General features: G+C 35.9%; 1 protein-coding gene across 1 annotated transcript in view; it reads left to right on the top strand.

Annotated features, from left to right (window-relative positions):
- LOC110583575 (pleckstrin homology domain interacting protein) overlaps positions 1 to 14,651 on the top strand; it is a 132,964-nt gene that overhangs the window by 78,500 nt on the left and 39,813 nt on the right. The window contains exons 19-21 of the mRNA XM_044917665.1: positions 3,461 to 3,578; positions 10,081 to 10,221; positions 13,205 to 13,281. Coding sequence (XP_044773600.1) covers positions 3,461 to 3,578; positions 10,081 to 10,221; positions 13,205 to 13,281 — 336 coding nt within the window. The remainder of the gene's footprint in view (positions 1 to 3,460; positions 3,579 to 10,080; positions 10,222 to 13,204; positions 13,282 to 14,651) is intronic.

Genomic DNA, 14,651 nt, shown 5'->3' on the forward strand with positions numbered 1-14,651 from the left:
TAAAAAATCCACATGTAAGTGGACCCAGATAGTTGTAACCCATTCAAGGGTCAACTGTACATAGTATATAATAAGAAACATGAAGATCAAAATGTAAATTTGATTTTAGGATTTTTCTAGTTCTTAAACTCAAAAGATATAGTAATTGTATAATTTAAAAAACACTTTTAACGTCAGTGTTTATATAGTTTATGCTTTTTGATTGGACAGTACTTCAAATTTGTGTTAGGATTTAAGATTAATTATACAAATAAGGTATAAATTTGAACAACAACTTTATGTGATAACAAGTATACCCACATGTCCTTAATAAAAAATTAACTCTTACAATATATTTTTAGTTGGATTTTTGTCCATTTTTTATTTTTTATTTTTTTACGATTTTATTTATTTGACACAGAGAGAGAGAGAGAGAGGGAACACAAGCAGGGAGAGTGGGAGAGGGAAAAGCAGGCTCCTGGCAGAGCAGGGAGCCCGATGCGGGACTCAATCCCAGGACCCTGGGATCATGACCTGAGCCAAAGCCACCCAGGTGCCCCTGTCCATTTTTTAATTTTAATGTTAAGGTTTGAAGGGGGTGCAATAAGTAACACCCATCTTAATAGTTCTAAAGGAAGTGAACATACAAGAGAATGAGAGATGAAATCAGAATGGTACTTTTTGTTATTGATGTAACTGAAGGATGTGGCTTTCATCTGCATGAAAGTGTGTTCCTAGTCCTGAACCCCAAACACAGGTAGCACTGGATCACAGTATTTCTTCCCATGTGAGGCAATGGGGTTTGGGTCTTTAAAATGCAGGACAAAATGTATACATTGCAAATAAGGGCATAGGACTGGGCCATACTAAGCTGGTTTTTCCTTCCAGAGCACACCAATTAATTAGTTCACGTCTTCCCCTGGAGAAGAATGAGCAAGGAGGTTAAGAGGCCAGGAGTGAGTTGCTAGTTGGTAATGAAGGTCCCTATACATGGAAGGAAATAGGAGGAGCGGGGAAGATTTGTTTCTCTCCATATGTTTTTACCTTTTTATCCCTTTTTCATTGAGCTTAACCATTGAGCCAATGGTCATGCAGGGCTATGACCATGACTTCAAAGGATATTTGACCTTCCTGGAGCTTTGCCCCCAATACTTAGTACTCTAACTTTGAGAATGTTCCTGGGCTATGCCCCCCTCATAGGTAGTTTACAGTTTGCCCTTAGAAAGCTCTTAAGTGGGTCAGACCTGTTACATTAATTAAAATTAAATCCAGTCACATTGATTGGATTCCAACAAAAGACTATTATCTGTAATATATAAAGAACTCTCAAAACTGAACAGTAGGGGTGCCTGGGTGGCTCGGTTAAGCATCTGCCTGCAGCTCAGGTCATGATCCCAGGGTCCTGGGATCAAGCACAGAATCGGGTTCCCTGCTCAACGGGGAGCCTGCTTCTCCTTCTCCCTCTTCCTGCTGCTCCCCCTGCTTGTGCTCTTTCTCTCTCTCTCTGTCAGATAAATAAAATCTTTTTTAAAAAAGAAAAAAAAACAACTCAACAGTAAATTTAAAAATCCAGTCAGAAAATGGGCAAAAGACACAGACATGTCATTAAAGAGGATATGCAGTGGGAAATAAGTACTTGAAAAGATACTCGACATCCTTAGCCATTATTGAAATACAAATTAAAACCACATGGAAATAATCTCTATAAACCTATCAGAATGGCCAAAATATAGTAACCTCCCCCAGTGCTAAGGAGGGTAGTGGAGAAGCTGCATCACTCATGCATTACTGGGGGAAATGTAAAATATTGTGGCCACTCTGGAAAACAGTTTGGCACTTTTTTAAAAACCTAAATGTATAACTACTATATTATTCGGTGATTGCACTCTTGGACATTTATCCCAAAGAAATGATAACTTATGTTCACACAAAAACCTGTACATAAGTGTATAGCAGCTTTATTTGTAATAGCCAATAATAGAAACAACCCAAATGTCCTTAATGAGTACATAGTTAAACAGATTAGCTGTATTGTATCCATACCGTGGAATATTACTCTGCAATAATAAGGAACAACCAACCTATTGATAGAACAGATTGAATAAATCTTGAGGAAATTATGCTGAGTGAGAAACCAATCTCAAAGGTTTACATACCTTATGGACTATTCTTAAAATACCTATAAGAGGTAGAGAACAGATTAGTGATTGCTAGACCTTGTGGAGAGGAAGGGTTGAGGGGGAAGAGAGAAAGGTATGGGTATGATTATGAAAAGTACACCATAAGGGATCTTTGTGGTGATGGAAATATTCTGTATCTTATCTGGGGTAATGGATACACAAACCTGCACATTGATAAACTTGAATAGAACTAAATACACATACACACATGAGTAGAAGTAAAACTGGGTTCTGAATAGTACTGGTGCATTGTATCAATGTCAACATCAAGGTTGTGATATTGTACTATAGTTTTGCAAGATGCTACTATTAGGGGAAACTGGGTAAAGGAGACAAAGAATTTCTGTATTATTTCTCAAAACTATATGTGAATCTACAGTTATAAAAGTTTAATTAAAGAATAAAAAATTATGGTGAAACAAATTAAATCAAGGCCATTCTTTTCACAAGATTTAAACTTACTCATTTTATATTCCATTGAGAATTATTACCAGCTGTGTTAGAGATTCTGCCATTAAGTGAAATGACATTAATATACTCTAGTAATAAAATATCAACATTGTAGTATTCTTTCAAGTTTGAATATTAACTCCCTTCCAACTGAAATCTCCAGGGAAAAATTAAAGTTCAAAGATTAAATACCCCTGCAGGTCAAAAACTTTAAAGTTGTAAGGAATTAAAGTAAAAAATAAAATTCTCTTGCCCTTGTAAGTTCAGATTCCATGAAATTAAAGTTCACAACGTTTCTCAACTTTTTCTGTTGCTCACTTTCAGCTCGGTGCCTGCAACGAGTTGAAGTTTTTTCAGTAGCTGAAGCCAGACCTGCTTTTCACTGGAGAGAATATAGTTCTTTCGGGGCTTTAGGAGTTACATTAATTCAACCTCAAGGTTCTCTTGTGCCTTTTTTTTTTTAAGATTCTAGCTATCCGTATGGCATAAGAGATTATCACAGCCCTATACTGACATAATTTAAAAAAGTAAATCCAATTTCTAACCCTTAGAGCATTACCTTAGGAAGAACCATGTTCCCAGTACTGAATACTTGATTTGCCAGAGACCATAAACAGAAGCAGTAGTATCAAATTCAGATAGTCTGTCTTTCCAGTATTCCAGTCATTTAATGCCACATGTCCAGAGTTAACAATCTATTCACTTAAACTCAGGAATCTTTATCACATGCCTCCATTTGAAAAGAAAACATCAGGAGTAGCATTCCCTCTCTGACACTGGACATACCTTTCAGAGTGAAATCAGTTGTAAAAAGTTTAGATTAACATGCATGGCTTTTAATTCTCTTTCAGTAGGCAGGAAGAATGGAGAACTGCAAAGGGAGAGGAAGAAATAAAAACTTATAGATCAGAAGAGAAAAGAAAACACCTTACTGTTCCAAAAGAAAATAAAATACCCTCTGTTGCAAAGGTAAATAGTAATTACTTTTATGTTTAATACTATGCTTCATAAGTATAGTGACTACTTTAAGGCTCTTGTAATTAAAAATGTTAACATTGTAAAAAGAATAATGAAATAAAGTTGATATAGTTAATTCTTGATTATTTCTTTAGGTTATCTGTTACCACTTTAATTTTTTTATTTTACTGCCTTCTAGTATACCTTTTCCCCAAATGCCAATTGTTAACATGCCCATTAAATTTAATAAATTATAAGCCTAAGCAAGATTTTTTATTTTTTTAGCTCTGCCATTGGTTGTATACTCTAAAACAGTTTCTTGGTTTTGGGTTTTTGGTCCTATTTTTTCTTTTTTTCTATTTTACAACTGTTACTATAGGTAAGTCAGCTATGCTACTATAAATAATAGTTCTTATTTTCTCCATTAAAAGAAGTAAGTTGTTTCTATTAGTTTGCCTTGTTGGTTTCTCTGTCATCCTACTCTGGAGAAACTTTGGGATCCAATGGATTTCAGTTGGTTTATGCCCTAATCTGGGAAAGATGTGTATTTATCTCCTTGAGTGTCAAGGAATCACAATTATCCATTCTTCCATTCTTTTTCTTTCCCAAACCACCTTAGTTTGAAAGCTTCAGAATTGAGGTAAACTACGGATCATCTTTTCATTTACAAGTCACCGTCTAAGCACCTATCTAAATAAAAAATAACTGGTCTCTTGACCCTGCTTTGTTCTCCTTTCTCTTTCTATTTGAGTTCCTTAAACCTGTATATTAGTGTCCTTTTCTAGAACTCTATTTTTATTTTGTGACTCTTCTTTTTAAAGGACTCAAGTAGTCCTTTGCTATTTTATATTTTCCTTTATCAAGGGTATCATACCCTGGGATCAGTAGGACCCCACAAAGGTTCCCATTAGTATAATCTGAGGTAATCTTTCATTTTCTGGGGGGTTTTTTGTTGTTGCTGGTTGGTTGGTTGGGTTTTTTCCTTTGCTCAGAATCCAAGGATATGGGGATGTAAACTCATATAGTGATGGTGAGAGTTTGTTTTGCTACCACTTTTTGGATAGAATATGGTAATATCTGTTAAAATCAAAAGATATGCTTACTTTTAATCCAATAGTTGTACTTTCCTTCAAAGTTTTTTTTTATAGAAAAGTACTGATGTGAATGTATGTACATATATGTATGTCTGTACACTCAATATTTATAGTTTCTCCGGTAGCAACAACTAGAATGACTTCAGTGTCCATTGGTGGAAAAGAGGTAGGCTGTCATGGTATCTATTTACCCAAGGAATATTATGCAGCTTTTTTTTTTATGTTAATCACCATACATTACATCATTAGTTTTTGATGTATTGTTCCATGATTCATTGTTTGCGTATAACACCCAGTGCTCCATGCAGTACGAATACCTATTACCAGGCTAACCCATCCCCCCACTCCCCTCCCCTCTAGAGCCCTCAGTTTGTTTCTCAGAGTCCACAGTCTCTCATGGTTTGTCTCCCCTTCTGATTTCCCCCCCCTTCATTTTTCCCTTCCTGTTATCTTCTTCTGTTTTTTAAACATATAATGTATTTGTTTCAGAGGTACAGGTCTGTGAGTCAACAGTCTTACACAATTCACAGTGCTCACCATAGCACATACCCTCCCCAATGTCTATCATCCAGCCACCCCATCCCTCCCACCCCCCACCACTCCAGCAACCCTCAGTTTGTTTCCTGAGATTAAGAATTCCTCATGTCAGCGAGGTCATATGATACATGTGTTTCTCTGATTGACTTATTTCGCTCAGCATAACACCCTCCAGTTCTATCCACGTCATTGCAAATGGCAAGATTTCCTTCCTTTTGATGGCTGCATAATATTCCATTGTATATATATACCACATCTTCTTTATCCGTTCATCTGTTGATGGACATCTTGGCTCTTTCCATAGTTTGGCTGTTGTGGACATTGCTGCTATAAACATCGGGGTGCACGTACCCCTTTGGATCCCTACTTTTGTATCTTTGGGGTAAATACCCAGTAGTGCAATTGCTGGGTCATAGGGTAGTTCTGTTTTCAACTTTTTGAGGAACCTCTGTTTTCCAGAGCGGCTGCACCAGCTTGCATTCCCACCAACAGTGTAGGAGGGTTCTCCTTTCTCCGCATCCTCGCCAACATCTGTCGTTCCCTGACTTGTTAATTTTAGCCATTCTGACTGGTGTGAGGTGGTATCTCACTGAGGTTTTGATTTGGATTTCCCTGATACCGAGCGATGTTGAGCACTTTTTCATGTGTCTGTTGGCCATTTGGATGTCTTCTTCGGAAAAATGTCTGTTCATGCAGCTTTTTAATGAAATGAGTTAGAACTCCATTGCCTTAGAGAAACGTTCATGATATATTTTTAAGTGAAAAAAACAAGTAGAATAGTAATTTTTATGACCTCATTTTTTGTTTTTCAAATTTTATGAAGATAAAGGTTTGAAAACAAACGGGTGTACAAATTATGAGATGGCCATCTTTCATCCCAGAGCTGCAGTGTTTTTCTTCTAATAATAAAAGATGCTCTGCATGTGGGAATTATAAATTAATACAAAAACTGTTTAGAAAACAGTTATAATGTAGTAATACAATTTTTAGCAGCAGGTTTGGTCCCAAATTTACAGTGGCTTAAATAAATGGATATAATATTTATCTCTGATGTAAAAGCCTCAGTCAGTTGGTCCAGACCCAGTATGATGATGTTGAGACCTGAAGCTCTTTCATTTTTCCAATTCTCTCGGGTGTGAATTTGAATTCCTGCCTCAAGATACCAGCTTTCTCATTCAAGGTTGAAGAATGGAGGACCAAGTCAAAAATGTGCAGAGGACGCATATGCTCTATTGAGGAACGTTCTTTGAAGTTGCTCTGCAACATTGTGCCAAATATCCCATTGACCAGAATTTTAGTCCTATGAAATTCTGACAAAGAAAATTTTTATGTACGGCAAAAAGAGAACAAGTGTTGGTTGAAAGCCAGCTTTCCCTTCCACTGTATTATTTATGAAAGCATTAAAAACATTAATGTTCTTTGACATGGAATTTATCCTCAAGAAATATGAAATTGAGGAGAAAGCTTTACAAAATGGAACAAATAGCAATTTTTAATTGATGCATTTGAATTGTAGGTAAATATATTTATGTTAAATGAAAGAAGCAGGTGTACATTACATTCTTCACATATTACTCAAAATTTATTATAGTTGAACAGTATTTCCTTTTTATACCTTTACGATTTCCCAAAATTTCTACAAAATTAGAAAGTCCTTCAGTGATCCTTTTAGAGAAAATCCAGGTGGAGTGAATCTTTTATCCTTGTATGTGAAAATGTCTTTTATCTTACTTGGCTATTACTAGCAGCTGTTTAGACAAGAGTAGGGCTGAAGTGAGGACAGGGTTCTAGTGATAAGACTGGTTCCACAACCACAGAAGGAAGCGGAGAGTGGCTGTGGATGGATTAACAGGGAATGGTTGAATTCAGATGCAGTATTATGTAGGTCTTGAAGTGCACATCCAGAATCTTTTTTAGGAGTACAAAGCAAGACCGAGTTTTGCTCTTTTCTCTCTCCTTCTTAGTGCAATATCAGCACCCCAGTGCACTTGTGAAGCCAAACCATGATGGGAGGAACAAAACCACACTGTAGATGGATTTACATGACTTACACGGGGAAACTAATGGGATACACAGTACAGATATTTGAAATAGCATATTCTTAGAGCTAGGAGGGGATATTAGAAATGTAAGGAAAAGCAGTTCTGTAGAGGATCCTATTAGATATATTGGGATGAAACACATCATTATTGAAATAGAGAACTAGAAGAGAATGTAAGACACTGAAAAATGAGTAAGCTGGAAATTCAAGTTGAAGAACTCTCCCAGAATGTACCAACAGGGGATGAAAGAAAGGAAAGAATAAGGAAGTATAGAAAGCAAACATATGTATTTGTGTAGTATGTATGTGGATATATGTAGAGACAGCACACAGGATTAGAAGTAGTAGTATAAGCAGTACTTAATGAGTCTTTGAAGAAGAGAAAATACAGAGGAAGGAAAGGGTTGAAAAAAATAATGAACCAGAATTTTCCTAAAATTAACCTCTGGCTGGTGTGCCAAAGAGGATGAATAAGAAAAGACATCATGTCTCAAACAGGATAAATAAGGAAAAAATAATATAGAATTTAAAAATTTAAAACTTCAACTAAGCACATTATAATGAGATTTGAAAACAACACAACATGCTAAAAGTTTCTGGAGAGAAAAAGAAAATCGCCTGCAAATGAACGTGAACTTGACTAATGTTACACTTCTTATTTGCTGTTAACAAAATGAATTCCATTGAGCACCCCAGAGCCAGAGGAGAGAGATGAAGAAATCTTTAAGGAATCAGCACCTATTTTAAGAAAATTGGCTATAATCTCCATATAGTAACATTTGTGCCTATTTCTGGTTGGAATGGTACATGCTAGAAGCAAGTGCTAATGTGCATTGGTCCAAGGGATGGAAAGTCTACCTGTAAATATGACGGTGCCAATGGAACCATGCTTCTTGTTCTGGACATCCTGCCACCAACTTATCCAACTGACAGACGCTTGTGCCTGCTCCTATATCATGTCCACAAAATTGGGTGGTATTGGTGCTGTCCCTGTGGGCCAAGTGGAGATGGGTATTCTCAAACCTGTGATGGTGGTCACCTTAGCTCCAGTCACCATTACAGTTGTAGTAAAGTCTGTTGAAATGTGTGCACCATGAAGCTTTCATTGAAGCTCTTCCTGGGGCTAATGTGGCTTTCATATCAAGAACATGTTTATAAAAGATGCTTGCCATGGCAGTATGACTGCTGACAGCAAAAATAACCCACCAATGGAAGCAGCTGGCTTCGCAGCTCAGGTTATTATCCTGAGTCATCCAAGCCAAATCAGCGCTGGCTATACACCTGTGCTGAATTGTACAGTTTCACATCGCTTGCAGGTTTGCTGAGCCAAAGGAGAAGATTGATTGCTGTTCTGGGAGGAAGGTGAAAGATGGCCCTGAATTCTTGAAATCTGTTGATGCTGCCATAGTTGATATAATTCCTGGCAGGCCCATGTATGTTGAGAGCTTCTCTGACTATCCTCCTCGGAGTCATTTGGCTCTTTGTGACGTAAGACAGACAGTTACTATGGGTGTAAACAAAGCAGTGGACAAGAAGGCTGCTGGAGCTGGCAAGGTCACCAAGTCTGCCCGGAAAGCTAAATAAATATTTTCCATAATACCTGCCACCTTGTCTTAATCAGTGATAGAAGAGTGATCTCAGAACTATTTGTCTTAATTCACCATTAAGTTTAATATTAAGAAACTGTTTAGTAATAATGATGCATCATAAAACCTTGAAGAAAAGAACCTTTCGTGGATCATTTGGTTTGTGCGAGTGTGCAACAATTTTAAGGTAATTAGTTTTTAAATCAGTACTTTTTAGGGGCGCCTGGGTCGCTCAATCGGTTAGACGTCTGACTCTTACTTTTGCCTCAGGTCATTATCTCAGGGTGATGAGATTGAGCCCCAAGTTGGGCTCTGCGCTCAGCCCGCAGTCTGCTTGAGATCTTCTCTCCCTCTCCCGCTGGTGCTCTCCCTCTAAAATAAATAAATAAATCCTTAAAATAATAAATAAATAAGTAAATCAATCAATCAGTACTTTATAATGGAAACAACTTGGCCAGAAACCTGTCACAGAATTTTGAGACCCATTAAAACAAACTTTAATGAGAAGGGAAAAAAAAAAGTGAGGATATAGTTATAGATCCAAAGTTATTTTCTGTCATTTTAAAGATTTTCTTATTGTATGATGTGTATTTATGATATATTGTATATATAAATCTGATGTCAGTCTTTTTTTGAGAGTAATCTTTATTCTTTTTATATATAGACACAAGTTTCTTTTTCAGGTGTGAATTCTTGTGTTTGTTGAGTTTGTTCATCTCTGTCACCATGTTGGACTTTATCAGTTTTTTTGATGATTGTTTGTTAGTTGTGTTCTCATTTGCTATATTCATTCTATAGCAGAAGAAAGATAGCCAGCCATCTGGTGTCCTAGCCTCATAGTGGCAGGGTAGTTTTGTGACCACCATTTTGGTTTCCGTTTTGCCTCTGCCTATTACATATGCCTCACAGCTCATGGTCCTCTCATATCTGTTCTACAGGTTTAGTGTGGGTATAGGAGAATTTGTTAGTCTGTTATTACGAATCCCTTAGTCTGTATCACTTAATCAGAAAGAAAATTTTTTTTATAGTTTATTAAGCCAGCAAGTGAATTTCAACATACTTACCTGTGATTTAACTTAAAGTAATGTTAAAATATTTGAATTGGTACCATGGTCCACTTATATGATTATCTTAAATATGAGTGGATTTTTTGTAATTAAAAAATATACAACTTCTAAAGTAAAAGCATGCTCTCTAATGCTTTAAATAAATTAAATGAATAAAGTAAATTAAATGAATTTAATTTACTTTTTCAGAATCATGCTCATGAGCATTTCCTGGATCTTGGAGAATCCAAACGGCAGCAGGCAAATCAACACAATTACCGTACAAGATCTGCTTTGGAGGAGACTCCTAGACCTTCAGAAGAGATAGAAAATGGCACTAGTTCTTCAGATGTAAGATCTCAGCACATTTATAAATTTGTTTCCAGTTTAACTTTTTTTAAGTATGACTGTTGTTCTTTGTATTCATTGATGTATTTATAGATGAAACTCAAAGATGGTATTTCTAGGTCTTAAAATAATAGTGATAGCTTCCATTTACTGAAGACCTGTTTTGTATGTTCCAGGCATGGCACACATATTCATTATGTCAAATTCACAAAACAAATGCATATGAATTAATTATTCCAATTCTGTGTGTGAGGAATCTGAGGTTCAAAGATGTTTAGATTACCTATGTACCTAACTATTAAATGGTCGTGCAGAAATTAAACCCAGGTCCTGTTACTCTAAAGCCAAGCTTTTAAAATAGTACCATGAGAGGCGCCTGGGTGGCTCAGTCGTTAAGCGGCTGCCTTCGGCTCGAGTCATGATCCCAGGGTCCTGGGATCAAGCCCCGCATTGGGCTCCCTGCTCCGCGGGAAGCCTGCTTCTCCCTCTCCCACTCCCCCTGCTTGTGTTTCCTCTCTCGCTGTGTCTCTCTCTGTCAAATAAATAAATAAAATCTTAAAAAAATAAAATAAAATAAAATAGTACCATGAAGCTCTAGTCTCTAACTATAATAACTAATAGACATCTGATAATTTCGGTTAGTTTTTGATCTCTGTACCAGTTTATAACTTCTCAATTTATTTTAAATTTTCCTTATATATAATTATTTCCATAAATATCATTGTCCCTAAAATTACATATTCTTTCAACAAGGGAAATCAATTTGCAATCACAGCTGAAACTTATAAAATACTTAACATCTCCCTTCCCCTCCTGATCACCCCCTCTCCCAGTTAGGTCAAAGACTATGATCTTATTGACTATTAAACATTTATGAACAATGTTAGGCATATATGGAAATTCTCTGAGTATATTTTCTGTAGACATGGCAATAAAACTCAGACTTGAGAGAATGCTAACCGCAACTGAAAAGTTGTTCTCCCGGTGGCTTTAGGTCCTAGGATGGACAGGTCAAAATGATATGTCCAATCTGGTAAAAAGGACCAAATATACTAATAACATAAATCTGATACATGACAGTTTAGATATACGCATAAAACATAAAATATATGTGAGCTAGTTATTTGCCTCTATAAAATGTTTCATTTTTGAAAGATTTAGTATGATTCTTTTAATAATATGTTTCTGTAACTTTAAATAAGATTCAGCTTATTAGAACCTTATGTATTTCCAGGTACGTTCGTTACATAAAAGGTTAACTAAATCCTTCATTTGTCTTCAAAACTAATTTGCTTATATTTTAACATCCTTTTAGAGCAATTAAATTTCTAGAGGAGTACATTGAGAACAGAATATCATCTTGAGCACATTATATTAATTAATGGAAAGAATCCTATTTTTTTTAATTCAAATAGATTGTACTTCGCTATAGTACCTTTTAATTTTGTACTAAGAATACAGAAGTACATTTCTTTTCTCTCCATTTAAAGAAGTAATATGTATAGTAAGGATGGGAATAATCAGATCATTTGTTTACATTCTTTTTTTTAGTTATATTGAGCAGAGATTAAATTTTCTAACTAAAATTTACTGTTGGATTTTGATCTTTTTGTATTTGCTTAGTTTTCAAAACTTTGTGGAATAGCTGTGTAATACACATTCTTCATTATTAAAACATCAAAAAGAGAAAACTTTTCTCCCAAGATATGCTATTTTATTTAATTAATAAAGGAATACATCCTATTATCATTTTGAAAAATTCTTTGAATGTGCCCAGCAAGTAATAACACTGAACCATTCTTGTGGAGAGTAGTCTAAACTTTGGAGTAGCTTAGTTGCTCATTAATTGTGTTGTACAGGGTAAATTTCTTAACCTTTTTAAGCTTTAATTCTTTTGTTTAAATAACTGCTTCCTATCCCAGTAGTGTTTTGTCTAGATCAAATGGGATGATGTATACACATGCTTAGAATAGCTTCTGTAATATAGTAAAAGCTTAATTAATTTGATGTTATTTTTATTGGAGTGTAAAGTTTTATTTGAGCAAGGGAGAAATTGAATAAGGTATTGTGACACCGAAAAACAAATTTTTTAAAAAGATTTTATTTTTTTGACAGAGAGAGAGACAGCTAGAGCGGGAACACAAGCAGGGGGAGTGGGAGAGGGAGAAGCAGGCTCCCCGCTGAGCAGGGAGCCTGATGTGGGGCTCGATCCCAGGACCCTGGGATCATGACCTGAGCCAAAGGCAGATGCTTAACAACTAAGCCACCCAGGCGCCCAATACGATTTTTATAAAGAAAATGGCTTCACTGGACTATCCTATATTGAGCTGAGAATATTTACTAAAGAGAAACAGTCTTTGGGTAGTTTTTAATCCTCTACCACTTGTTTAAAATAATATCAAAGTTGGAATACTTTTTTTGTGTGTGTAATAAAGCTATTTTTTTTTTTTTTTTAAAGATTTTATTTATTTATTTGAGAGAGAGAATGAGAGAGACAGAGAGCACATGAGAGGGGGGAGGGTCAGAGGGAGAAGCAGGCTCCCCGCCGAGCAGGGAGCCCGATGCGGGACTCGATCCAGGGACTCCAGGATCATGACCTGAGCCGAAGGCAGTCGCTCAACCAACTGAGCCACCCAGGCGCCCTAATAAAGCTATTTTTAATAATAATGATGACAATAAGTAAAATGTAAACTCCTAATTTAAGCTTCTCAATATGTTAATCATCTGAGAGATTGCTCTGTATCCAATATTAATAGGTATTATTTCATTGGATACATTTTTCATTGGATACATTTAATGATTTGGATACATTTAATAATTTTGTATTAAAATATAAGATCTATGTTTTACAAATAATTAAAATCGGGTTTTAATTGTTGTAAATACCCTAATGTGATTGGTACTATTAGATATCACTGCTATTTTCTAATAATCCTAGAATGTTATTTTGTAAAATTAAACAAAATATGTGTGAAATATTTCTTAGGAAGGTGAAGTTGTTGCTGTCAGTGGTGGGACATCTGAGGAGGAAGAGCGAGCATGGCACAGTGATGGCAGTTCTAGGTAATTCAATGAATTTCTGTTTCTCCACATGTAATACAAAATCTTTAGAAAGCTTAAAATTCTCAGCAACACATTTCAGAATCTCTTTGGGTTTAAAGTTGGTTCTTCTTCAGAGATCTTTTTGTAGTTGTCCAAATTTTAGGACATTTTCTTTCTGACCTGTTTTATCTGGTAAGAAAAAAATGTTGGTTATTGAAACTAGATCTACAAAATGCTTTTAGCCTTCTTAGTTGATATTTTATTGTCTGAATACTATTATCTGTAGTACTGAACCACAAATGTATTACCGGTTTTGAGAAATACATGAGCATTAAATTATGAAAGCAATGAGATAGTGTAATTTGTTGAATGACAAATTATTTCTTCCAGCAATGAGAATAAGCTTTCCTCTTCCTGTTATTCTTACCCCATTTGACCATGGAAGTGAGGATTCCTTTATCTCCTATATATATACTAGCAATCCACATTGTTACAAGGCTGGTGATCTTTGCTGACCTTGGTAGCATTCCCAAGCCTTTGGGAATGGTGATTATATTTAGCCCCTTACACTTACTCCCCACGAGCAGTAGCTCTTAAAATTGCCAAAGAAACCAAGAGGTAGAGGTTGTAATTCCTTATATCACTGTTAGAATCAAGGGCTTTCTTATTCCCACAACAGTGACTCCCAGCAATGATATGCACATATGCATAGTTGTGTCTGGTAGTTTTTTTATATTTGAAACAGGGCAGTGAAAGAAAAACTTCCTTTTGTCTCAGTAATGGAAGTAGAGTATCTCAAACCATGAGACAACACAGAGGTTCTTGTAGGAAAGAGCATTAGTGGTTTCACCAGATGAGGGGCAATTGTAAAGAAGATGGGTTCTGCAGTTTGAAGTTAGATCTATGCTAGCATCAGAAGATTTTCTGTAAGTGCTGAGTACTCCAGAGAGTAGCAGCTGTGAGTATTTAGCAGGTGCCATTTATCGTGACCATGGCTGGAGTTAGTATAAATAAATGCTCATAAGTTGAGGACAGCTTATTCTTGGATAGCTGTTTGCTCTGTGGATGCATTCCCATGCATCCAGTGTAATGTCTAAAAATATTTCTTAAATTCTTTAAAATCATTTGCAAGTTAAAATGAAGTCATGAAATCATACTGGAAAGCACCTTAATTATTTGATTGTTACCTGTGATGATTATTCTTGGGGAGATATTCGTAGATACCTACTAAGGACATTCAGGACAGGGGTATGAGGTGGTGGTAGTAGAATAAAACTCCAGAAAAATCTGTCCTTTCAGTGTTAATCTTTATAGAGGAGTAAGGTCATACATCACTAAATACAGGAGAACTAATTATTGATTTTAACATAGTATAACTTAGATTTTTTTAA

Source organism: Neomonachus schauinslandi, chromosome 8 (assembly GCF_002201575.2).
Source record: "Neomonachus schauinslandi chromosome 8, ASM220157v2, whole genome shotgun sequence".
In the NCBI taxonomy this organism is placed as follows: Eukaryota; Metazoa; Chordata; class Mammalia; order Carnivora; family Phocidae; genus Neomonachus; species Neomonachus schauinslandi.